We start from the raw sequence: 26,424 nt of genomic DNA, 5'->3' as shown, positions 1-26,424 counted from the left end.
CGCCTTTAGAACTCGGGCACTGAGGCAGCACATACTGGAGCAAAAGTGCTATGGTACCACGTGTTTGGTTTCATTCGCTGCTATGCGTGACGTTTAGGGATTAAGGGGAGGGGAAAGGATCAACTACCCAGGATGCTCCGTTAAGAGGAGTAAGTGAATTTGATTGTCGTCAGAACTAGATTGCCATATGAGTTCTGAAAAGTGTTTGGCTCATGAAGATAACTGCTCTAAAAATAGATTTTTGGAGGAGAGTTTTCACTTAGGTCCAGTTTCGGGTTCCAGCTGAGCTAGCTTTAAGCAACTTGTTTGCTCCTGTTGCAAGACTACAGTGAAGATAAATCACTTCTTATTCTACCTTCAGCATTACTTTTTGGAGATACCGACACGCTCATTTTGTCTGGAAATCAAACGCTAATGTTATGGCTGATGACACAGGTACAATCCTAACCTTTTTGTGAGCAAACAAAAAAATGCATGGTTGTAAATACTGGCTATGTTCACTTCTGTAATTGGCAAAATAAGTAGCTTGCTGTGGTATCTTGGTGTTTTCTAGTCACTTTGCTGTTAGAGTCTGTTACAGACTGCCTCTGTTTTTGATTAAATGTTTTCTGAAGTAGAGATATCTCATGGGTTTCTGGCAGATGCTTAATTATAATTTAGTTTTTGCATGAGTAGAACACACAGTAATATGTAAGAGACACTGGTTTGTATGCAAATATGACTTGAGTTATTTTTGAAGTATGCCAAATTGCAAAGTGTCTTGCTAAGCTAAAGTAAAGAGATTTTTTTTTTTTTAAATGTGGCTTTGTTGTTGTTATCTAAGCAGGACTCTTAATTTGGATGAGTGAGGTATAGGACTTTTAAAAATTTGCTGGTGAGGCGTGCAGCACAATTTAAGACTTTATGTCTGCATAAAGCCATCTGGTGGTGTAAGCAAAAGCTTACCAGATATGGAAGGTGACCTACTTTTGACATGGCTGGCAGCACATGCAGGGAAAGGACTTGAATTTAGAATTAGCGGTCTGGAATGTGTTCTCAGCCAGAGGCAGTCTTCTGTAATGGCTCGCAATTTTTTGGTCTGTGTGTGTTTGGCTGTTGGAGATTACATGAATTTTATGTTACATAACTTCCATTTAAATTAGCATTACCTGGTAAAGCTGCTGTGGCTGAATTCTTAGCAGAATTAGTCAAGAATTTTGGAAATAAAATGCCTGTAAGGTAGGAAGGCGCAGCATAAAAATGCGTTTTTGTGACTTGAGAAAGATGTTTTTATAACAGCATCTGTTTAAGGGATTTTCACGGAACAATGTGATAGCCATTTTCATGGAGATAGAAAAAGAGAAAAGAAAAAGAACAATTACACTTAATTACTTAAACTGCCTTTTTTTTTTTTTTTTTTTTCCCATTTTCCTATTCCTCTCTTCTGTTAAATAAAACCCATTTCTCCATAGGCAAATAGCAGGAAAGTACAGAACAAGTAAAGTAAGAAAGATAAATAAGTATGACATACAGTAAAATGCTCCTTTCTTTTTGCCTCTAGTTTGCTCTAGAAGAAAGTTGTAACCTGGAATAATTTAAAATGTTTTTGGCTAGTGGTCCCTTTTTAAATATATGTATGTGTCCATTGACTTCACTGGAACACAGGTGTAACAAAGTTCTGCTATTACACAGTTGATTTTTGAATATTAAAATTTCCAGTTCAAGGGTGGTTTAAGCAATTTTCATATACAGTTGATAAAATTATGAATGCATTATCACATGCTGCTTGCTTCTGCGTGCATTTTCAAGGTGCTTGTACATCTTTCTTACATGAGAGAAGTACATAACTTATCATAACTTTGTGTACGTATAATTAGGGTACTGTATATTAGCAAGTGAGACATGCCTGGGATGAAGCTAAGTTGTCAGTTTGTGAATATTATTGGTGGTCTATACAAAGGAAATTTTGTTAGTGTAGAAAGTAAACTAAATATTTGGTATTTGATCTTTATAATAGTAGTAATAACAAAATATTTTTAAAAATTAAATGCTGCACCAGTAAGGGCTGAAGTGAGCCAGCTATTTTTTATTGCTATGAACTTGGTACATAGCACAATAAATGTAATAAAAGGTTAGTTCATTACAGCTATGAACCTGTTGAAAAGCAAGGTCTGAAAGTCCTTCTATATGATATCTGATGCAGATATAGGGAAATAAGCCACTAGTTTCTCATTATTTATCTCTAAAAAGCCACTCCCTTTTATTGTAAGGAGGAATCCTGGTAATACTTAGGTGTTCAGGGTATTTTATTCTTTTTCCATGATCAGTGTTGACAAACGTTTTTTGGCAATTAGTATGATAAAGTTAACTCCCTATTTTATTATAGTTACAGTATTTTTGAAGAATGCAAGAAATAATTTTACTCTAATAAATAGCTTGAACTATTGGTTTTCAACTGCTTTTTTGCCCCTTTGAAATGAGCCACCACTCAAAAGTTAGGTAACTTTTCTAAATTAACCAAATGTAAATTATGTTCATCATTAAAATACTACATTTTAATGCTCCAGTGATTTTGAAGTGCATGTACATGTATGTGGTCAAGATCAAAATAGTTACTGTTTGCTTCTAATTTTATTGTTTTAATTTTGGAAAGGCTAGCAAGGGAAATATTGAGAATATTTTCTTGTTTGAGTCACTGCTATCATTTAGTATATTTTTAAAGATATATCTTGTATTTGATTTTTTTTTTTTTTTTTTTTTACATATAAGGTCATTATTTTAAATGAAATTTCTCTATTTGAACGTAAAATTTCAGTTATATGCATCCTAAGCATTATGTGAAGTTTTAAGAACTTATTTTTGAAAACATTAAGAGTAACAGTGAATTTTGAGCTTCAGATGAATCACTTTTTAAAAAAAACCTGTTGACTTAGTACAACAACTAATACTTACTTTTCTGGATTTGAGCTCTCAGCCTTCTGTCTCTGTACCTGAAACTGGATATTTTTTTTTTTTGTTCTTGCTCAGTTTCTTTTAACATTTTTACTTACATTTATGCTTGCTTGAGAGCATTTCTTTTTATATCTATAATAAGATATTTGGTCATCATTGTCTGCAGAGTGAAAAACAATATTTTTAATATGGTTGATGGGCAGAGTTCAGGGAGACTTTTGTTTTCTTTGAAGAGTCAGTAAATCATGACAGCTGTCAGTTTGCAACTTGGGCATGGATTGCTGGACCCTGTTTGCCCTAGCCATGGGACTGAATGTGGCTGAATGGGCAAAGGTGGTGCTTGAAGGGAGTGAATCGGGGCTGGTCAACATGGAACTACAGCTGAGTGCCTTGCAGCAGTAAATTTCAGCAAGCAGAGGAATAGACCATGAGCTCTGGTGAAGAGCAGCAGACATCTGTTTGGATGCACATTTGCTCCATCTTTACCTAAACTGATCCTAAATTGGACCAAGCAATTTGTCTTCTGTACTGGTGGTGTGCATTTGAATGCCTCTGCCCCTACAGCTAGGTTGGCCCAGTGGTCTGTTTAGAACTACCACGTCTTTTATGTACACTGACTCCTGTATGTGCTATTAGAGACAAGTCTGTGGTTTGCATTCAGTCCTTGTCATACTTTTACTTGCACGTTCCACAGGTCACGAAGTTGTAAAGTACTCAATAGTAGTGAATCTCCAAACACTTCTAAGAAGCATGGGAGATGTTTTTAGTTACTAGAGTGCCTGATCTTGAAGTTTTACATTCAATATGGTTTAGATTTTAGATTCTTATGCTATTTGAATTTTCACGTTCATTTCATGAACTCTGTCAGTACTAACTAGCTTTGAAAGTCTTCATTGCTTTAGAAGAAATACTTTTGCTTAGAAGTGTTACTGCTGATTGGATTGCCCTCTGGTGGCAGTTTGAGAAGGCTTGGCACAAATGCCAAACATCTCAAAAATGTTAAGCTTTGTGTAAATATACACCAAAGGGGTAGAAGGAGGGGATTTCTAACTAAGCTGTTAAACACACTACCTGTGTTTTTTTTGTTGTTGTTTTCTTTTTTGTTTCTTATAGAGGCTTTACCACTTAGATAACCGTTAAGCTTTCCACTGGAATTCACAGTGATATGACACCTACAAGTCATAAGAAACCCACAACATTTATAATTATATGCTTAACCATAATTTTTTAACTTGTATACAAATCCATTTGTTTTTAATTTGTTTGCCTTATTTTAACAGAGACTAAGCATGGAGGAAGCAAGAATGGAAAGAAAGAAGGCCTCTCTGGAAGCTCATTTTTCACTTGGTTTATGGTAATTGCTTTGCTGGGAGTTTGGACGTCAGTAGCAGTTGTCTGGTTTGAACTTGTAGATTATGAAGAAGTACTAGGTAAGAATTTTAAATCATAAAAGACCTTTCAAACATACTGTAACGTGCCGTAAATAGATGCCATTTTGCATTTCAGAGAGGAAACCAACTATTACGCTTCATGTGAGTGCTACAGAGCAGTGCTTCACTAGCTAGCTGAATTGATTACTGCGGTGTTTGCAAGTGACCTACATAAGAATACACAATGTAATTCAGAAAGTACATTTTAATTCTGAACTCTATTCTGATGTTAAGATGGGATTCTCATAAGACTGAAAGAGGTTATTGAAATACTTGATGCATTTAAGAATTGAAGAAAACTTCAAGGATAAATCTTCATCTTTTTGTAACGTATACAGCAATTCAATTGGAACTTCAGCTTAAGATGCCTTATTTCAAAACTTGCAGTAGAGGGTTGTTTGAAAGTAGGTGGCTAATATTGTTACTCTTCCTTTCATGGACTGTTGTCTATAGTGTCGGGACAATCGGTTGTCATCTTGTGAATGTGCTGTTGAATGACCTCAGCTTTAAGCTTGTAACAGTGCTAATTGAATCTCAATATGACAATAAGATAGTGTTGTTTATATAGTATCCAAGGATGGCAATTAATGTTTCAACTTTCAAGATGTATGACCATAGGTAGACCTTATGTTGTAGGTTTCAAAGTGCACTTCTACAACTGGTGATTTTACAGGCTTTACAGCTTTACGAGTCTGTTGGTACATCATTTTTGATCTGGACTAATTTTAAGAGAAGCTTCTAGTTTGAAATTTAATTAGGTGTAGTGATGCAAATAATGGTTTCTATATTTTTACCATGCATGCAGCCAAAGCAAAGGATTTCCGTTATAACTTGTCAGAGGTACTACAAGGTAGGATATTAGAGAAATAAGCTTGCTTTTCTGTCCCTTGGCTAGAAATTGTTTTAATTCTTAATTTTTTAAAAAATACTGTTCTCCTATAATGCCATGATAGTCGTTTTTCATCTTCCTAATTCTTTGCCCTGTTTTTGAATATGATACTGTTCTTTTTATTTTTAGTATACTTACAGTATATTTATTCCACTTATTGTGCTTAACCTTAAGTAAATAAAGATCTTTTCTAATTGGTAGCTTTGGTGCAATGGTAATGACCTTATTTTTGCGTAGTCTAGACCTATTGCTGAATTTTTTTCTTTCACAAAACTGTTCAATAATTTTCTAAGTATCATATTAAGAACTATATTTCATTTAATGTACTTGCACTCATGTTCTGCCTTCATTTAGAGAGGGACAAATTTAATAATAAGCTGGCAAACTGTAAGGAATAAGAGTTCTGCAAAAAGTGTACAGAGTTTCTATCCTATTTGAAGTTAAGCTTGAATTTTATTAGAGCTAATTAGCTCTCTACTCACCTGGTGATCCCAAGACACTTATAATCCTGGATACCATAATCCTATGCTAAAAATTCTTTTTGAAGAGAAACTGGATTCTCCTCTTGATTATATTTAAGGCTGGTAGAGCTGCAGTTACCAGAGTAAAAGTGAGATGTCTGTTCTTAGTCACATGTAAAAAGGTGGACAAAATTTTGTCTGCACTGAATGTAATACAGTTGTTGATAGTTAGGAATGTTCTTTCTTTGTCCAGGAAGTATGTTGCTTTCCTTCTATTATCTTAGCACTGAAAATAAAATTGTGGGTGTATCTTAATTCTGAGAATTTAGAATTGCAAGAAGCATATAATCTGAAAATAAATGGTGGTTATTTGATTAACTTTTGTTTTAATATTTTGTTTCTATTCTTAAACATGGTGACTGTTAAATTTGCTTTTGAGCAAAGCATATTGAGTTAAATTGCATCACTGAATTATGTATTTGTTTTAAACCTTTGAGCACTGAATTAAAAGCATGCAAAAAGACCAAGTATTCAGTCTGAAGTCTACGAAATGAAGAAAAGGAGTAAAAATATTTGTAGTATTTTCCAGGAAACTTAAAATGTGGTTAAGGCAAGACTAAATAATCAAAAACGATATTGTATCAGTCTAGTGTTGACCATCAGCCATTATGCACTAAAAATGTGTTGGAAACAAGCTGCTGAATGCCAAATTCTCTCTTCTTCCTCTCTGTTTTTAGGCAAGCTTGGGATATACGATGCTGATGGAGATGGAGATTTTGATGTGGAAGATGCTAAAGTATTGCTAGGCAAGTACAAACACAGGACGAATAATCAGAATAATCAGTATAATTTAGTTGTAATATTCATGTTCCATTTTTGTTTATAATCAAAACAATTTTGTTTTTTCCTCATTGAATAATTTAAAATTATTTAATTGTGATGTCTTATTTCTCATCCAAGTTGTAGAACTTATAGCACTAAAAGTGGAAAGCACATGATTACTTGTAGGATGGTTTTGAAGTTATCAGTTGTTGCAAGATCATTGTGATTATTAATAAATTAATCAGAGGCAGGGCTTAAGATGCTTTAAGAGTTGAAACATTGTTCATGTAAACATGTTAAGCCAGGTCCATTTTAAAATGAGTTCTAACAAGCCTTTGTTATGTGACTGCGAGTATTTGTTTAGTGTATTTTGTACTGTCTTCCCTCTATTCTGAGTTCTCCAAAAGTCTGTTTGTTTTCTTTGCCCTTTCAAAAGCTAAATGGCATTAAACACTTGTTTTAAGCACTTTCCCTTGTATTTTGGGAGAAAGTCTTTCAGCTCGCTAGGTTTCTTCAAAAGGAAGCTGTAATTGCCAGACCTACTTTGTGATTGTGCTAGAAGATGTAGGTAAAATAGCACTACCATCTACATATTCACAGACAAGCATTGGATAGATACCTCTAAAAGTGATACTGGGAAGTTTATTTAACTGATTGGTAGAAATATAAACCTGTTCTGATTACAGAAACCTAGCAAGTTAAATAAAAAATGACCAACACCTCCTCCCCCCCCCCCCCCCCCCAAAAAAAAAAAAAAAAAAAAAAAAAGCAGAGGGGAAGCTGGAATATCTCAAACTGGTCAAACTTATTAATAGTATAGTGTGGCATGCTATTGGGAAGTCCTACTCGATAAAAATCAGTTTCTTGTCAGTTTATTTTTTTCTCTACTTGTGTTTGAAGAAATAAGTAAGTGTCTTTTAGGGGTGGCATTTTTTTAATCCCATCACAGTTAAAGAAAACCCATGTAATAAAAATTACTGAACCTGTTTGTAGTGGTGTGAATGTGAGAGGCACTCCAGAGATCTCCAGTTCTCTGAGGGTCTTCAGAGATAGAATTTGTGTATTAAATAGTGAATAAGATAACATTTTGCATCATTGTAATCCTAATCTTTCTCTGTCTGTTATGTAGTGTGTGGAAAGTGGATATCAATTTCTGTGGGTCAGATTAGTTTCATTCAGACTGCCAAGGTGGTCACCAGAAACATGCTGCTGCTTTGTTAAATCTGTTTTATGCAACATGATATAGCTGGGAATTCTGCCCGTACATGACAGCGTTTCTATTATAAGCTTGCCTTATCATGCATTTAAACTTCATACTTCAAGTGTGACACTAGAAGGTCACATATCAAAAGTTATTTTTTATTACTTTTGAAAACTGCCTTAGAAATGAGATTTCATCTTATTTACATTTAAGAGTATTTTCAGCAGCACAAATGAAATTGTAAGTTTTATAAAGTTACTGAACATAGATGCAGATTATAAGTATAAAAATGTTTTCTAATAACTGACATAATACCAATTGAAGCTCTTAGGAACTTACTATGCTTGTTGGTGTTTAAAATATACTTTAAAAAAATGAACAGCAGTATTATTTATGCAGACTAAATTATTTTATTGATACAGAATCTGAAAGACTAGATTCCCTCTTGAGGAATTTGTGTTCCAGAAATGAGTCTTTGAAGTTAGTAAAGAAGACACAGTAAGCCTATATTCAACTGCATTAGGGTAACTTTCTACATATCGAATGCATGGCTCCTTTATATTTTTATTTGTGGGGCTTTTGTTAGTACATATGCTATGCTTGAAGACTTGTGACACAGAGGAAAATCCCAGGAAGTCACAACAAGTTGGTTTCTCTGTTGACTTAAAAAACAACAAAAACAAACAAACAAACAAAAAACAAAACAAAACAAAAAAACGATATTACTGTGTGTATACTTCTAGGAAGTCATATGCTTTTTAATTTTCTGGTCTTTAGCTATTGCCAAACCACTGTGTATATTAAAATCTCTGGCACCTGCAGTGGTTTACTGTTGTATGCTTCTATAACTTTGTTATACAAAATTTCAGTTCACATTTTTAATGACTAATGTATTTTGAAGTTCATTTAATTTTTGAGAAATACTTATAACAGTATATCTTATGTTTCAAAAATTGTTTTAGTAGCTGATACTTAGTTTTCTGTAGTACTTGGACATACCTAAGTAGAAAGATTAAAATGTGTGATTTTATTTCTTGTATGTATAAGTTACAGGGACAATTATTTTGATTTTTATGAAATCAAAGAAGGTTTTACGACTCTTAATACTTTTGTTCAAGTATTTGTGGATTTTGAAAACTGTAGAAAGTGTGTTCTTCCACCTCTCCTCCTGCCCCCATTCTGTAGCAAAAGAAATAAGAAGAAAAAACAACTGAAAATCCAGTCAGCCAAACTCAAATATTTGTTGAGTTAGTTTCGTATTCATTTTTTAAAACTTACCTGGGGTTGAAATGTGAAGGAACCTACAGGCATTATGGAAAAAAAAAAAAAACAAAACACTATTGAAGTTAGTCTACAGTTATCTCGCAGGTTCTTCCTGTTTCACAGGTATTTGTAAGGATCTATTTACTGATTTCCTTTTGGTGACTGCAAGAGAGGTTTCTTAATCTGCTCCTTTGAAGGCTTCTGTTATCAATAATTCTCTTCCCACTTTTTGTCTACCTCACTTTGATTGTTCTTTGAAAGAAATAATCCTCTTAACTAGGAAGGATAAAATAGTCTTTCAAACTTCTAAAAACTTTGGTTAAGGAGGAGTGTCATATCTCTGTATTCACTTTAGCTCAGTGTAGAGAAACAGTGGTTTTACCACTTTATATATAACCAAATATATATGTATGTATATATATAGGGAACACCTGTGTCTGTCTGAATCCTCAGAGCTATTTTTAATACCTCACTTCTTTTTAACAAGCAACAATCTCCTGAGAAATTCTACTTAAATAACTGCAGTAGTTAGTACAATTTTTTTGCACTGCAGTTGCAGAAAATGGAAAGTGTGTGTGGGGGGGGGGGGGGGGAAGAGAGAACTAACCTGGTGTATCAGTGAACAGTCAAAGGCGAGTATGAGCATCTACAAACCATTTCTTCCAGCTTGCCTACATGTATAGTAAAAGTGATAATAATAAAAAATACGTATGTACTTGCAAGCAATCATACAAAGATTGATTGAACATTCAGAAAATGTGATGAGATAGTAGAAATTCAGAGGTTTTTGTTTATACGTGGTTCATTTATTCAGGATAATTTTCATACTCTTTTCTATTTTTTATTATGTTCTGTTGTAGCACATTCAAATTTTGAAGTCTTGCATATGCTCACTCTCCTAGAATAGGTGTTTGCAGGAGCAGACAGACTTTCTCTCTCTTGATAAATAAATGATAAATATAAATAAATGTTAATGATAAATATAAATAAATGATAAATAAAACCTGCAAGTGGTTGCATTAACATTGTTGAATAAAGATTTTGATTTCTCAGATATGTGTTTGACTTGATTGGCAACGTATAGACTTCTCCTGAAATAAAGCAATTGTTTCCTATAAGTCACTGAATTGGCATGTTATGGCCTTATAGGGGAGTGTTGTGTTTTTTTGTCACCAGTTTCAGGTGGTATCTACCATGTTTGTGTTTGTTTATGAATTTTATTTTAAAAAGTAGTTATTCTCACTTATATAGGAATGAAAAATGTAGGCAATCCCTGCTGTGCCAGAAGTTGGGCATCATAAAAGGCAAAAATAGGTTGAATATGGATTACTGGTACTTTTTTATTTCAACTTTTTCTAGGAAAGAAAAAAGAATATATGAAATAGTGTTATTTTCTATAGCTCAGACTAAAGTTTTGTTTTTCTTTTATATTTAAAGGTCATTATATGCATCTTGGATAGGTTTTGTAAAAAGTTATAAAGAAAGGGTTTTGGTTTCATTTATGTTGTTGTTGGGGTGTTCTTGTTTTTTTTTTTTTTTTTTCCCAAAAGGAATGTAAGATCCCTCACAGTTTCTGTGGTTCTCCTTGGTGTCCTACTAATCATTTTCAAAGAAAATATACTGGTATACGCCACGTTGTATTTCACAAATTTAATTGTCCGAGAGCCGCCTTCTTGATTTAGGACGAGTAGGAGCTGCTTTATGGTTATTCACATGTTTACAGAAATGCTACCTGAAATCTATGTGGTTTTGTTTTTCTTTTTGATGACAGATTCCAAAAAAATAGAGCTATACAAATATTTTGTAATCTAGTGTTTATAACTTTTGATTTTACTTTTTTAAGATACAAGTTTTTATTCTTAAATTGAAATGTCATTCTTCAGTATATATATCTTGGTTAATTGGGTTTGTGTCATTTGGTCCAAGGTTTGAAAACAAATTAGAATGATGACTGACTGTTTTACATAAAGTTAAGTCTATAAAATTTAATCTTTATAGAACTAAGCCATGGAAGAAGTTGGAGAGGGATATTTATAAAACCTTGATTGCTTCCTGGATTCAGTCTGTCGTTTTTAAGCTGTTTGGGCTATCCAGTGAAAAATTAAAGAGAATGGCTGGTCACTCAAGTAGAGGTTCTGGACATCCAGGTACAAGGATGTGGAACATCAAAGACTTGGAAGTTTCCTCAGAATTATCATTGATACTTTCACTATGTGCTGTAAGAAAAATACGCTGAAATGTTAAATGTCTGCCGTAAACTTCTTTATCTTGAATGTTTCATTAACCTGCACCTAATCTTGCTTTGTAGTCTGCATGTGCAACATGTTCACTTAATTTTATGTCTCAACAATCTGTCTTCTCCCCTAGTCCGCTTTTCTGCTCTATCTTCCAACACAAACGAAGGTTTGTTCTGGTTAGAAATAGGGAAAGTTCTTCTCTGTCCTGCTTTAAAGCTTTCTAATTACTGGTGTTTATCATTGCTTGATCATTCTGTTGTACTTTTCCCTGAATGGAAAAGTTGAAATGTTCTAATTTAGTTACTGCAAAACAGTAGGTTTTAATTAAAAACAAACATTAACCCTGCTTTTGTTTGTATTTCAAATGACAGTTAGATTGGTGTGTCTTGTAGCTCAAGATAGCAAGTCTTGGTCTTAAATATCAGAAATGACAAGCTTGCTTTTCACTGCTCTGCTCATCTCTACTGTAGACATCTTGAGTCTACTTTAGATTTTCTATGTAGCAATTCATAAGGATTACAAAAAAAAAATCTCCCTTTATACTGGGTACTTCCTTGTTTTTATCTAGCTTTCTGTTTTTCTGTATGTCCTCAAATTTGGAATTAATTCCTGAGGATTGAGGATATCACGTTGAATGTAGGTCATAGAAAAAACAATTGAGAAGCATGTTCAGAAAAAAAAAAAGGCACCAAAGAAAAAACTAAAAAACATGCCCCCCATCCCTAACAATCAGTCCTTACTTATAAGCAAAATCAAAATTGTGCCTGACAGAGTAAATCTAATGCTTAATAATATGTCTGTGACAAGATTGTTTCCTTTTAAATATTTTTCTCAGTTACCTATTGCAAACCTCTGAGGTTTGAACATAATGTTTTTAAAAAGCAAAGGCAAATTAGATGATATTAAGTAGTGTAGGATTCATGTCTTACTGTTTTAAAAACTTTCTTAAAGTAAATATTACAGTAAGAAAACTGAATATAGACAAATTTGTTTTTAAGATTAAGAACAGTAGCAAAGCTGCCTTCAGTTTTAAGATTTTTGCATAATATTGTGCATGTTTATTGTCCAAATTGTACTTTGAAAGATTATATTTTCCTAACATCTTTCTATTTCCTAATTAGCTCTTCTATAAAGACTGCTGTCTGTGACATGAGTTGTCTTTCACAGATCCTCCTTTTACAGTTTCCTCTTTCCACCTAACTGCTGTCCTTTTTTTCTCTCTTTCCTCTATTCTTGTGTAGGCCTGACCAAAGATGGCAGTAATGAAAATATTGATTCCCTTGAGGAAGTCCTTAATATTTTAGCAGAGGAAAGCTCTGATTGGTTTTATGGCTTTCTCTCATTTCTCTATGATGTATTGACTCCTTTTGAAATACTAGAAGAAGAAGAGAGCGAAGCTGCAGATGATGTTGATGGTACGTCACAGAATGAAGGGGTTCAGGGAAAAAAGACTTGTGTTATTTTGGATTTACAGAACCAATGACCGAAAGACTAATTAGATTGGCTTTCAAAAATGTCCATGAAATCATCAGTCTTAATATGACAGGAATTTCTGGCATTGAGGAAAATGGACACTATAAATATTGAACTAAAATCAGCCATGCAACGTAGATTTGATAGTTGAAAGCCTTTCAGCGACTTTTCCATTTTTGTGACAGGAAGACAAATACTACGCAGTTGTGTAAATATGTAGAATAAAACGTGTCTGCAGTTGTGTAGTTGGCTTGTGTATGTGCTTTAATTTGTGCACTTTGTGCACAAAACTTACAAAACTAAGTGTAATAACCTCTACTGTTAACGCTGTAACATTTGTCTTTATACAAAACGTTAACTGAAGCATTTTGTAACTGCTTTGATTGTAAAGTATTCTGGCATGACTGCATTATGTAAATACATATTTATATGTTAATCCTTAATGTGGACATAACAATGATAATTCTCTTGTGAAATATAATTTTAATAAATAATTTTATGATTCACTGATTTCTCAGATAGATACTTTTTACTTGTTTTATTAAAAGCACTTTATCTAAAAGTGCTGAAAAACTTTACTGAGATTAATTCTAAGCTAGCTAATGTCTGTTGCATTCAGAAGATATGTCATTATATGGTCTTATTCCCCCCTGATTTGTCTGTTTTCAAGCTAAATTTTCATTATTTTTTTCAATAACAATCACAATCACACTGCAAAGGTTATTCTGGATTTGATTTTCTTTTAAGGTGGGCCTTTTGTGGAAGTGGTAAGCTGTGATTGTATGTTTCATATGTAATGCTGAATATATTAAAGATTAGAAATTAGAATGTAATGTCTTCTATTCCTTGCAAAGTTCAAGAACTAAACACAATTTTTTACCCTTTTCTATGAAACTTTTGATAGTGGTTCAAAAAATATTGTACGAGTGTACAATAAAGGTGCATGAGTTCCATCTGCTATCATAAAGCTACTGGTATAGAAAGGGTAATTTGTAACTGTATTCTGCAATTTTCATCAAGTCCTAAAAGGTGAAACTGTGCTGTAATTTTAATACAGGAATAGTGTACTTACAGTATTATTAATAATATATTAAATTGCTTATAGAGATGCCTGCTATGTTTATGCTTGTATCGGTTCCCCACATAAAGTTTATGCTCAAATTGTAACTGTATTGGATGCAAGGTGAAATTTCAACCTCTTTTTAAATCAAATTAATTTCCACTTGCTTCAGCATGGCAATTTTAAAGCTATTTACCATGTGTTTCAAAATTTAACATTATAATTAAACCACCCAGCTATAAGAATGTTCTCAATCTTTAAAAAAGTTATAAATAGAAAATGTTAGTGTTAAGCAAGTTGTTTAAAAAAAAAACAAACAAAACACTTCTTTTAAAGTGAAGTCTGCCACTTAAGATTTACATACAAGTACAGCCATAAGAACATAAACTATTTTATTTGGAATATTTGTGGATTACAATATCAGAAAGTTAATAATGCATATTTTTAGTCTTTGCTATGGGATATATGAAGCATTATGCAAAGAAAAAAATGATACTTTATGAAAATTGGGTATCATGGAATTCATACCAAATAGTTAAAATACACGTTGATAATCTGATGAAGTTTCATGTGAAATAGAGAGAGAGAGTACTTGAACTGTGAAAAAAGTTGCAAACACTGAAATAGGGCATAGTTATAACAGTATACAATTACTTAATGTCAACTTGAGCGTAATGAGATGAAATGCAGGTGGAGTTCTGAGTTAGTACGGAAGTTCCTTGTTGATTCTATTAAATGTGTGGAAAAAGATGAACAGTAGATGAATTCTAGGGTGTTTAGTTTCCAGAATGTAGGTTTTTCAGAAGTCTTAGCTCTTGCTTGTGTTAGTTCCTGCTGAATAAACAATAAACACTCGTGATGGGCATTGCTTCAGGACTCGTCAAAGCCCTCCTGGAGTTTAAGATAAAGACTTTTGATCTTAATGAATCACATATAATTATTGTTACTGCAAGCATCACTTGTCCAGTAGGAATGGTAGTAAGATACAGATGAGTCTTCAATTATACCGGCACTTTCAAAATAAATAAACAAAAGCAGTAAGAATTGTCGTAAGATAGAAGTGGACCAGTAAGAGTGGTAATAAGATTTAGATGAGTCTTCAATTATACCAGACAGCAATTTTCAAAATAAATAAACAAAAGCAATTTACCAGCCAAAAAGTTAAGCTGAATATAATATACAAATAGCCAAGGAAAAAATGACTATATCTCAACAGTTGCTTCTAAGTCAACAGCATGTGTTTGATATTAGTTGAGGAAGTTGAAATGTTAATTTTGTTGTTTGCTTTGGGGTGACTATCAGTGATACAAAATACAGTCAGTAAATTAATGTTTGAACTGAAATCCAAAGAACTTAAAGTGCTTAAGAATTAAAATTTAAAAAGCAAAGCTGCTGCTTTGTACCTACAGTTTTTAAGACCTTTAAAATAAGAGTAAAAGCAAATAAATGTTTTCATGAGGAAAGTATAATGTGTAATATAATAACAGGACATTGCTAATTTTCACAGCTACTTAAGAATGAAAATTTAGTAATTTACGTAAAATTGAAAACATTTTTCATTAGCCACTTTCATGTTCCTTGTAGATCACTTAAATTAGATTTTACAAAACTACGCAAGGAAATACGTGACTAAAGTTAGTCTTAGTTTTATCACCGTTTTGAGAAGTACGTGGGATGCTTTGTGTTGCTCTTTTCTAGTGTTTGTAAATGTTTGATATTTTAACTGCCAGTCTTCAGCAGAGGTTTACATGTTTTGAACAAAATACTGCACTAACCTTAGTAGCATAAGCTGTTGTTGCTCGCTTTAATGTGATACTAATGTAAATAAATTATAGGGACTAAAAAAAACTTAGTACCCTTAAGTCTGAAATAACTGAGAACTTAAAGGTTTGAACCCTGGATTTCTGTGACCACCTTCAACAATATTTAATTTAAAAATAAGAGGGTAATTTACATGGGGTAAAATAAAACAACAAAAACAAAAACCACACAGTGCATGTAAAGGAACTTAGAATCGCATAGAATAAGCAGGAAAATGTTGCGTATCTCTTGAAATAATGACAGCAACTTTTGCCAATACTTTTTTTCTCAAAAATGAGCTTTTTGAGAACTTGTTCAATTTTTTGTTTCAAGGTTGGTGAATGCTGTTTATCACCTGTAGGTTTTATACACTAGTCTTGTGTTACTAGTGTCTCCAGTGACTGGCCTTAGAAGAAATTAAATTTTTATGAGAGTTACTCATGAGTTACAGTTGTGTGGAGGGGTAGAAGAATGCATTGAAACATTAGGAGGATTTTCATTTCAATTCATAATAGTTAATAGATAGGAAAAGAAAACACCTGTATTGTAAACATGATTTGATTCAAATTTGACAACATTTGAAAGCTGTTGTGTGCAGTTCAACTGTTATGGACAGATGTATACTATTTTCCTCATTGAATTGCAAGTTAAGCAGCTCTCATAATGATGAAACAGAAGCATGAAATAAATACTCTTATTTCATATAGTCAGGTAGGATAAATTCTTCAAGTTGAAGTTAATAAAGACAAAAAACTTGTCTGTTGGTTTCTTATGTCTTATCATACAAGATGCAAGATACATTCATGTTTGTGACAGAAAAGAAACTGCTTTCTGTCCTTTGTGTCTGATTTGGACATCTAAAATTGGGCGGAATGGCATTTTAAAGTAACTTACTGAGAACTGATTGTTCTGTTTTAATTTCTTGCGCCAGTTGTGGGAATTAAAAAGCTGGTTTGTATTTGGGAAGGTTACAGGCTTTCGTATGCCTGGCATTCTGCATACAGTTAATGAATTAAAAAAAAAATAAATCAATTTAAGGTAAGTATGTGCTAGCCTTCTTGTCAGCAAGCTGTTTGGTTTGGCAGAAGAACTTGTATACACCATGTAGTATATTATAAATACTACAGGCATTTGCAGGTGCGTATTCAAACAATAATAGCTTTTTTTGACTAGCAGTTCTTCTGGAGACAGTAAATAAAAGAAGGACTAAAAAGCAGTCTGATAACAGTTCTGCCTTACAGATTTTTTTTATTACTTTTTGAGTTCTGCAATTTTAACATCTCTTGATAATTTTCTGTGTGCTAAGGGAGGCTTTGTGTACAAAAAAAAAATCTATTGTGTAATAAAATTAAATTTTATTTCTGTTTTCACATTTGATGGGACCTTATGAGTTAAGGGAAGAGTCAGAATGCAAGCTGTAATGGATAAAGCTTGATGCGTTCTGTTCCATTGCCTAGGCTTTGCACAAATTGCAGTAGGGTAGCACATTACAGTTTCATAGCTGTTTAGTGCTGACTTTGACAATATACTTTCTGTGGTGAATGTGACATAGCCTCTTTTTCAAATGTAAGATGACATTCAACTTTAAATCAGCCTACAGTTGCTGCATGATGCTGCAGGTTTAAACTTTTTTGCAGGTAGATATGGTGAAATTTGTTTTATAGGAATCTGTACTTCAAAGCCTTTTGCATAAAAATGTTATTAAAGTTTTCAGTATTACTAAATGCCTAATATAACTTGCATATACAAGAAGTAACTTACGGTTTCTCATGTGGAATTTGTTCTGGAAAATTTTTATGAGGAAAGAAAAGTTTCCCCTTTTTTCCTCAGCAGGGTTTTGTTGCGGAATTAGAATGCTTTGTAATATTTTAAGTTTTAAAAAATCAGTGAAAACATTAATTTATCTATTGTTAACTATTATGTAAAAATATCCACTTCAACAAGAATGCTTACGTTGTAGCATGACTTCTTAAAATATGTATTTGGAAAATACTGGAAATCTATCCAAATATGTTAACTTTGAAGTCTACTTTTTATATGTTGATTCAAATAGTAGCAACTGTTGCATTCTTTTATAAATGCTTATAAATGTTTCTATTTATATTGTCAACACAGGACCTTTATAATGTAGGATTAATTGGAAAAAAGAGGAACTTGAATAGTAACTCAAAAAAAAAACACAACACAATACCACATATTAAAATTATGACACAGAAGAATGGTCCATAAGTTCGGTTAAGTTGTTCTTAAAATTCTGCACGCTGGTTTGTATGCCTGGAGAATGTAAGAGAATCCATCTCTGCTAATGATTTTACTTAAGTGCCAGAATTTTTCACATGGTTCCTGGAATCACATTGCTGACTTGGAAAAGCTAAGTGTTTTGCATCCATTTCTTGCTTCAGGCTGTTTGTTTCACAAATGAGATTTACCTGTGCTGTAGTGATTCAGATGGAAATGAAGATTTATGACTTACTATTTTTACGTTATATTAAAATGTAGAACAATAAAGTTCAAAATATTGTAAGAATATCCATATTATGTTAAAATATGCAATTTGCATAGTTATGGAAGGCATTATTAGTTTGCTGACAGTCTTAACGCTATTCATTGTATAAAAAGCGTATTTAAACAAATTACAGTATTTTACAAGAGTATTCTACTGAGTATTTTACAAATTAAATATCAATAATTGCTGAACAGGATATTTTGTAATCTGCTTTCCAACATAATGCATATACTTTTATTTAAAAATAATTTGAAGTATCTGTATGATATTTTTGTGTATATCAGGCTTAGTAATTTTTTCCCTGTCAAGACATACTTGTAAGATGGTTATTATCCTGAAAAATGCAAGAACACTTTAACTGTGCAAATAGGGGAGGGTCTGGGCTTTAAATAAGGCTTTGTGCTGCTTAGCTGAGCAGCTCTTATTATTTTCACTAATGTTGCTGTGTAAGAATGTGGGAGTCTATTCTTCCTTCCATATGAGAAAATTGTTTTATTATTGTTACACGTGCTTATTGCTTAGAGTTAATAAGGTTGAATAACTTTTTTTTTTTTTAATTAGAATGCTGTACTTCAGCAATGATGGTCATCTGTGAGGCAAGAGCTCAACAAGACTTTCATATTATTCATATGCTTTATGGGATTTAAATCTTAATCCACGTCAGGATGATAATCCAGTCTCTTTAATGGTTTTAGAAAGATACAGCCACTAATTGCTTTATATTTTGGAGAAGGCTTTTGCACTGTTCATGCCTCTCCTGTGTGCTTTGTGCCTAGTTCCACAAGATGTTGAATGACCTCAATTTCTGTTAATGGTAATGGCAAAAGAAAGCAGTCAGCTTCTTGCAGCATCTGCCTTTGACTGGAGAGTAAGGTTTATTTTCTAATAAAAGTCCTAACAGTCTTAAATAGTCTTAAATAAAGCAGCAAGTATTTTGATGGAAGGAAAATGGCAAATGCATTTTTGAATTTGAGCAATACATTGCCATATTGCAAAAGACGCATTTTGCCTGGGCATGTATTTTCATTCGATAAAGTGGATCCAGACCACTACAACTAGAAATGAAAATAAAACTGAACATATATAATCTGACCTCCTTTACTCTATACATTCCAGAGTTTCCATTTTAATTGTGAATTTTATTTTAATCAGTTTTGTGTAACAAATTGTAAGAAAAAAAATCTATTTATTTAAGGTACAGTACATATGTGCTTGAAGATATCTTGAGTTAATGTGTTTATTAAATATGTGTAAAAACTGCATAGAAATACAGGTTTAGTGGGTCTGAGAGAGAACTGGCACAATACCTAGCATAGAAATCAGCTGGGATATTGGTCATAATTACATGGCGCTATGCTGTGTGGAGAGAACTGAGCTAGCTTGGAGAAGTTATGAAGCATCTTTAGTAGCGTGCATATGGTGACGTGGTACTTTGCTTGAGCTAATTAGCCTTACATCTACAACCTTGGTACTGAAGATGATTTATTCTTAATGAGGTAACATTAGATATCTCTCCATAGCATTGTGGTTTGCTATGTACAGGTAACTTTTTATATAGCAAATTTATTTTTTTTGTCAATTTGAACATCACAGATTTGTATGTAACCTATTTCCATTTTGCAACAAATCAGGTGAGGAGCCAGGAGGGGTAGCCAAGAAAAAAACTAAAGTCAAAGGTACTTTAAAATTATTTTGTGTGGAACTTTCTGCAGATAATGATGTCTGAAGTGCATGCACGTTGCAAACACAGATTGCAGGTTATAATGTTTACTAATACTAGCTTTGTTGGCTGTGTTGTCTAATGGTGCAGCAAACAATTATCCTTCCCATTTTTCGGTAACTTTTTTTAACCATTTATTGTCATTTAATGGCAGTGCTTTCCAAACCAGAGATTTTTATTTTTTATTTTTTCTGTAACAGTTGTCTTGTTTGGATTATAAGTGTTCTGTTTGGGTCACTGCCAAATCCTCTGTTGTTTTTCATGAATTTATGATACTATCTATACTTTTACTTTATTGTAATTGGACTTGATTACATTAATTTCAGCTTATGATTATATTTAAATAGTCTACATTTTTTCTTATGGGAGGAGAAATTTAGGTAAAGTTCAAAAACTCCCTTTAGTAAGATATGCAGGATCAGTTGCAGTGATGATCTTCATAAATTTTCAAAAAGCTTAAAGTTGCAACCAATTTAAAGCATATATTTATTCATAATTACATTGCTGTGTGACCAAGACATAGAAAGGTATTCAGTGCAACAAAGAGACAAAAAGCAAATTAACCTGAGCAAAACACCAAACTACTAGATGTACTTCAGGTGCTTAACTTAGCTTAACTCGGAGGTGCTGAGTTACCTTGCCACAGCATGGTGCTATACAAAGAATGCAGTCTCTTTGTTGCATTAAAGACATTAGACTTCTATGTGTTTTTTTGTGTTTCTATCAGTATATAAGAAATGCAGGTTGCATATAATATAAAGTCTCATTAGAAACAAAGTGCTGGGGGAAGCTATCATGCTTGTATGAATGTGACTTTCTTAGTGTTTTTGCATGCAAGTTGCAGTTTGTAGCATTTGTTCCACATTGTGCTTGCTATGACTTTTTTGACTTTTTTGGCAAATTTTGTGTTTTTCCAAGAACTTAATAAATGTCATTTAACAACTCCTTCATGTGTTTTGAATTATTTTTCTAAGGTGTTTGATATGAGAATGAAGAAATGCGATAATTTCCAAATGCTTTATGCCAGAAAACAGTTGGAAGGAAATGTGTTTTTCCTTTTAGAGTGAGCCGTGTCATTGTTCACTGTATAGAAAATATTACACAGGTGTTATACAGGCAGGCAGTTGTTTCAAGAGAAATATCATTTTCCTGCTTTCTACTTCGACTCTTTCTCTGAAAAACCTGAATAAAAAATTAAAAATATTATATAAAAAAAATCAAATATAGATAAACTATTTTATATATATAAAATCTTTATTTCTTTTTCAAACAATCTGGGAGTATTACTACTTATACTAAAAATATATATATTTAATGGATTTAATTCTAAATTTTGTTGAACATTAAAAATTCTTTATTCTGGGGAATGCTGCAGGTACTGACAACGGTTTTCAAAACTGAGTCAACTGGAAGTCAATATGGAACTTCCTAGTTTCAAGAAGAATGCTGTTTTGACTATTCTGAAGCATTATCTAGATACGGTGTCTCAGCTGGATATCTGATTTAGTTAAAATAGAGAAAATAAGCACAAGAGATACAACTCCAAAAGAGTAAAAAACCAACAACAACAAATATTGCTATTAACACCATATATGGAAAAGAAAAATGTACAAATTGATTACCATTTAGTTTGATTTCAATGAATATAGTGAAATGAAATTGAACATCTATTTTGAAGTTGATTTGATTCACCAGGACATTATTTCTTTTTAACTATTTTGTACTTGTATCTTAGTTTTGTGAAATCTATTCTTAAGATATAAGTCTTGGACTAATCTGAAGCAATAATGTAAGGAAAATGATATTCTATACTTTTCTGTTGTTATAACAACTTCATTTATTATCTTAGGAAGTTGATAAAATTTGTGGAAAAAAAAATTATCTTTTGGTCTTGACATTTCTAGACCCTACAATGTTCATACCATTGTCAGATTCAAAATATGTAGTGATTTTCAGGCTCACAGACAAAGCTGTTTTTAGCATTCTACAGAAGCTGGTTAACAGAAAGGTACTGGAGGCATGTTTTTTCCTAGATTAATGCTTCATGTGAATGCTATTATATTAAGCTGAGGTTGTCTGGCTGCATGGTGTGAGGTCAGAGGTCAAAACTAATTTGTTTAAATTGCTTAAATCTTAAAAATATGTACATATATAAAAGTTTAAATTTGCATCTAACAAGCATTAAGCGTGAGGATGATCAAAGCTTTTAAATAGTCACTCATAAAATACATTCTTTGATCTAAGAATGGTTCTCTTACTGAACATTTCCTCTTTTTTAACTGAAAAAAAAAAAAAAAGTAAAAGAAGCAATTAAAGAACCACTCAAGAAATTAAAGGAGAAGCAGGAATCCAAGAAGGAGGAAACGAAAGATGAGGAAGAAAAAAAGAAAGCCAGGAAAGGAAAAGATGCTGCTGATCGAAAGGACAAGAAACCTGTTGATACGAATAAATTAAAGAGAGAGTCTGACAAGGTTAAAAGAGACAGAGGAAAGGAAAAGGAAAAAAGCCTAGACAAAAATGTAAAATCCAAGGAGACGACAAAAAAATCAGCTGGTGAAAAGGATGGTACTGTTCAGGTGGGAAAGGACAAAGAAGCAAAAAAGGTAGTTAAAAATCCATCCAAAAATTCTGAAAGCTCTGTAAAGACAGACAAGAAAGAAAAGAAGTAAACTGAGTTCTGATTGTGCTAATTAGGAACAGACTGAAGAATGAGAATTGCGATGTATTTATAGAGTGTGGTAAATATGGCAATAAGAAAGAAACTAAGGCTTTTTGGAAATGTGTGAACAAAAGTTATATATTTTTTGAAAACTGTTAAGCATGTACTGGCATTATAAACACAACGAAAAAATGTCTGCTGTGAAACTCAAATATGTACATATGTTAATATGCCGGACTGAAATTGTAATGTTGTATATCAAATGAAAGTTTAAAAGCAATATTAAGAGGATTATCTGGACACAGAGAGGAGCATTAACTGAATATATTGTCATAGGAACTTAACAGATAAGTGTGAATTATTACTTTGCTAAACTTAATTTCTTGAAGTGGACTGAGAAGACTGCTTTATACCCAGACAGTCAAACCAACTTCTGTGTTGTGTTAATTTATGAGACGTGTATTAGAACAAGTTTTGGTTGAGCCTGTGACAATATATTCTGCTGTTCATTTGTTCTTTCTTTATTACTGTTAGGTCTGAAAACTTGATTAATTGTCATTTTTCAGTTTACCCAACTTTTCCAAGTTTCTGGTAATGAATGCTTAAGAAAATTGGGCCACTTGTTTCTTTTCTGATGGGTGCTGTTGGATTCCATTTGCATTTCAAGAAGAATGATTTGCTGCTATTACTGTGTTCTGGTTGAAGTTAGAGAACAGTTTGTGTTTTTTGGTTTGCAACTATTAATTTCTTCCAACAGCATTTACTAAGTATGTGATACTTCTGTAAGCAAGCTTCTATTTTAGCACTAAAGAATGATTTGTCCAGCAGTCTCAATAGTTACAAAACAAAGTTACAAAACATTTATTGAGGCATATATTTCAGTATTTTGTTGAATCTATACTTGCTTACAAATTTATGTAAGGAAAGGAGTATTTTCTAATTTTACTAGGTAAATAATGGTGTTTAGTATGCTGAAATAATAATTCTACAATAAAATTACATAAGATTCAGAACAATTTGTAATGAAATTGAAGATTTCTTATTGTAACACTGAATTATTGTTCTAAAGAAAACAAAACTAAATAGAGAAGATGATCATGGGTATGTGCATATGGTGTGAGATTAAATTCCTGGAGGTTAATTCCTATATTCTTTTCTTTGTTCTGCTTAAATTTTCTATATAACTGTTGGCAATACACTTATGTCAGGCAGTTGATATAGCATACATATCTATAAGATACTTTGATCCCTAGAGGTACAAAATGCAAACAGACTTTTTTTAAATTAAAAAAAAAAATTGTTCAGATGAAAGCTGTAGAAAATAAGAGTAACTTAAGATTCCAGCTGTTATAATTGACAGAGTTGATATACTGTGCTATGTTGTAAACATTCGTATGTGTGAAGAAGGAAGGAAAAGGGGCGTGTGTTGTGAACATTATAGTGCTTAGTGAAATCTTGACAAAATGATTTAATAAATGCACTTCAATAATGAGTGTTTTTTTAGGTCTCAGTCATGATGGTTACGATAAGTCATCTGTGCTTTATTAGGTGTTAATACACGTTTGATGGAGGAGTATTCAGATCACACTTCTCGAGAATAGTGGCACAGTACTAAATGCACATCACTTTTATTTTCTTCCCTAATATGACAGTCTAGGAGTGAAATTTAGAATGAGTTACCTAATTACTAGATCTTCGTATCCATGAGCCAAGATATGACCAAATTTATCTGGTTCTAAATAAGTTTCTTTTTCAAAGAGCATTTTGTTTGAGTAGTACTTCAGGCTATACAGATAGCTACACAGTAAAAGTTTTTTTTTTTTTTTTTTTTTTCCTCAGATACCTTTCATGCTTTTGTATATCTCACTGAAATATTGTTGTTCAATTTAACATGGCAAGTTAAGATGTAAATTCAAAAAGTTCAACACAAGTAAAAATTGAGCCTAACTTCATTCTGAGAAAAAGATCAGAGAAAACAGTATCTTGTAAAACATAAATGGCTGTTACATACTAAACAGGACCGAACAGGAATCAGTGATAACGCACAGTTCATATAAAGCATACATACAGATATACATAAAGCATGAAAACAAAGTTGAAAAACGTGCGAGCAAAAATGAAGAGATATTCTCACTAGTCCTTTCTTTCCTTTTATACACCCTAAATGCCAGTTGGTTGTGAAATCTCTTTTTAGTACCAAATTCATTCATCACTGAAGTTGTCTGAATTTGGACACGTGAGTTGTTGGAAGATATGAGAATGTATTTGAAAAGCTGTATGTATAAAGGAAGTAAATAGCATTTGTGGAAGTAGGGTGTCTGTTTCTGGTCTTCCAGATTCTGAAGTCTGGAACAGTGGCTAAAATGAGGAACTGCTTTTTTCTTTATAGCTAAAGATGATTGTAAAAGGGAGGAAGTAACTTGGGAGGAAGTAACTTTAAAGTAGCCTTTAATATTACTGCAGTAATATTTTGAATTTTTTTTATGACATGGCAGAAAGTTGGTTAAAAAACGGGTATAAATTCTGGTGTCAACAACAGGAGGCTGTAAGACTCTTAATCATAGTGCTCTTAGATACAGCTTAACTACTGTAACAGTCAATTACATAATTACATTTAGACAATTTTAGATATGTAAAAAAAAAAAAAAAAGAAGTAGTAGGATTGTTTCTTTTAATTCTTTTTCTGTTTGTTTTTTGTTTTCCTGTTCACATTGTATAGGATAATGGAATAAATACATATGCTTCTTATGGTGCAAGATAAGGTCTTACTAGTTTACGCAAAGTTGTTTGGAGACATACCAATCCAGTTTGTACAGACATATATTTGACTCCAGTAGAGACCTGACAATAATATTTTTAAAACTGATTTTAAATATAATACTTATATTGTTCCACATAAAGTTATTTTTACAAGAGCATTAGCAGCGGAAGAGTGTTCATTATTGTGTAGCCTCTGCTTTTAAAAATAATATTATATTGAGTTCTGTGCATACAAGTCTTGATAAACTAGTTTGTTTGGGGTGGTGTGTGTCTGAGTTTATTTAAGAAAGTAGTTTTATCTTAATTGACCTTGGAACTCAAAATGCAAATCCAGGAAAAACGATCATAGGAGAATTCAGTTTTGAAGGGACATTAAGAGGTCCTTAGTCTGATATTCCTGCTCAAAAACAGGATCAGCTCAGAGATAAGACCAGGCTGTTCGGGGTGTTGCCCAGTGTGGTACTTAAAACCTCCACGATGTGAATGCAGTGTGCAGCCTGCTGAGTTGACTGTCCTCATGGGGGCAAAAAGTTTTTCATTAGATCTAGTCTGAACTTTTCTTGCTTGAATTCTTCCTAAACAATGGTTGAGTGGATGATTAGGCTAATACCAGTACATTCTTTCTTGGGGGTATAATCTCTTTAAGACGTGGCATAATCTTTCCAGCTTTTCAGTGTACTTCTTGTGACTAGGACAGTAAGTCATGATTAATGACCTGCTCAATCCTGAACAGGTGTTTGCCTAAGAAGGATACGAATCGTCTTTCTCTCTTTCTCTCTTATCTTGGTATTGGTCCTTGCTATTATTGTTTTTTTCCTCTCTCCATGGCCTTCTGGTTTAGAAAAACTCAGTGGCATAGATAGTAAACAACTTAGTGGTGAAACTCCATCTGCAATAATTTAGGTGTCAGAAGAAATTACCCAATTTTGAAGAGACTACAGTTTTCTTTATAAGATCTTCTAGGATTTAACTTAAGAAAACATATTATAAGCAGTGTACATTTGAAATTGGTTATTCATAAAATAGAAAAGTGATTACGTGAAACACTTTTTCCCAAAGAGAAAAATACTAAGAAAAACCTGCTGCCTGATTATCTTCTGTAAACTGAATGGAACTTGAGAATAGCACAGTAATTTTTTCAGTTACAATGAATTAAAGGCAGATGCTTAAATTTGTGTCCAGTTTTTCCCCATTGTGTGTCTGTCTTCAAAA

General features: G+C 32.7%; 1 protein-coding gene across 11 annotated transcripts in view; it reads left to right on the top strand.

Annotated features, from left to right (window-relative positions):
• The window catches only part of ASPH (aspartate beta-hydroxylase), a 117,962-nt gene that overhangs the window by 12,003 nt on the left and 79,535 nt on the right, over positions 1 to 26,424 (top strand). For 9 of the 11 annotated variants that reach the window (XM_082752671.1, XM_082752669.1, XM_082752670.1 and 6 more), the window contains 2 exons: positions 4,212 to 4,361; positions 6,449 to 6,517. In XM_082752671.1, coding sequence (XP_082608797.1) covers positions 4,283 to 4,361; positions 6,449 to 6,517 — 148 coding nt within the window. In that variant the 5' untranslated portion in view covers positions 4,212 to 4,282. Of the gene's footprint in view, positions 1 to 166; positions 436 to 4,211; positions 4,362 to 6,448; positions 6,518 to 19,704; positions 19,750 to 22,091; positions 25,785 to 26,424 lie in introns of those variants that run through there. The other 2 variants (XM_082752665.1, XM_082752668.1) reach the window with 2 other exon arrangements.

The sequence above is a fragment of the Aythya marila genome, assembly GCF_965140915.1.
Source record: "Aythya marila genome assembly, chromosome: 2".
NCBI classification, from domain to species: Eukaryota; Metazoa; Chordata; class Aves; order Anseriformes; family Anatidae; genus Aythya; species Aythya marila.
The sequence above is the reverse complement of the archived record's forward strand: the minus strand, read 5'-3'. Positions and strand labels throughout refer to the sequence as shown.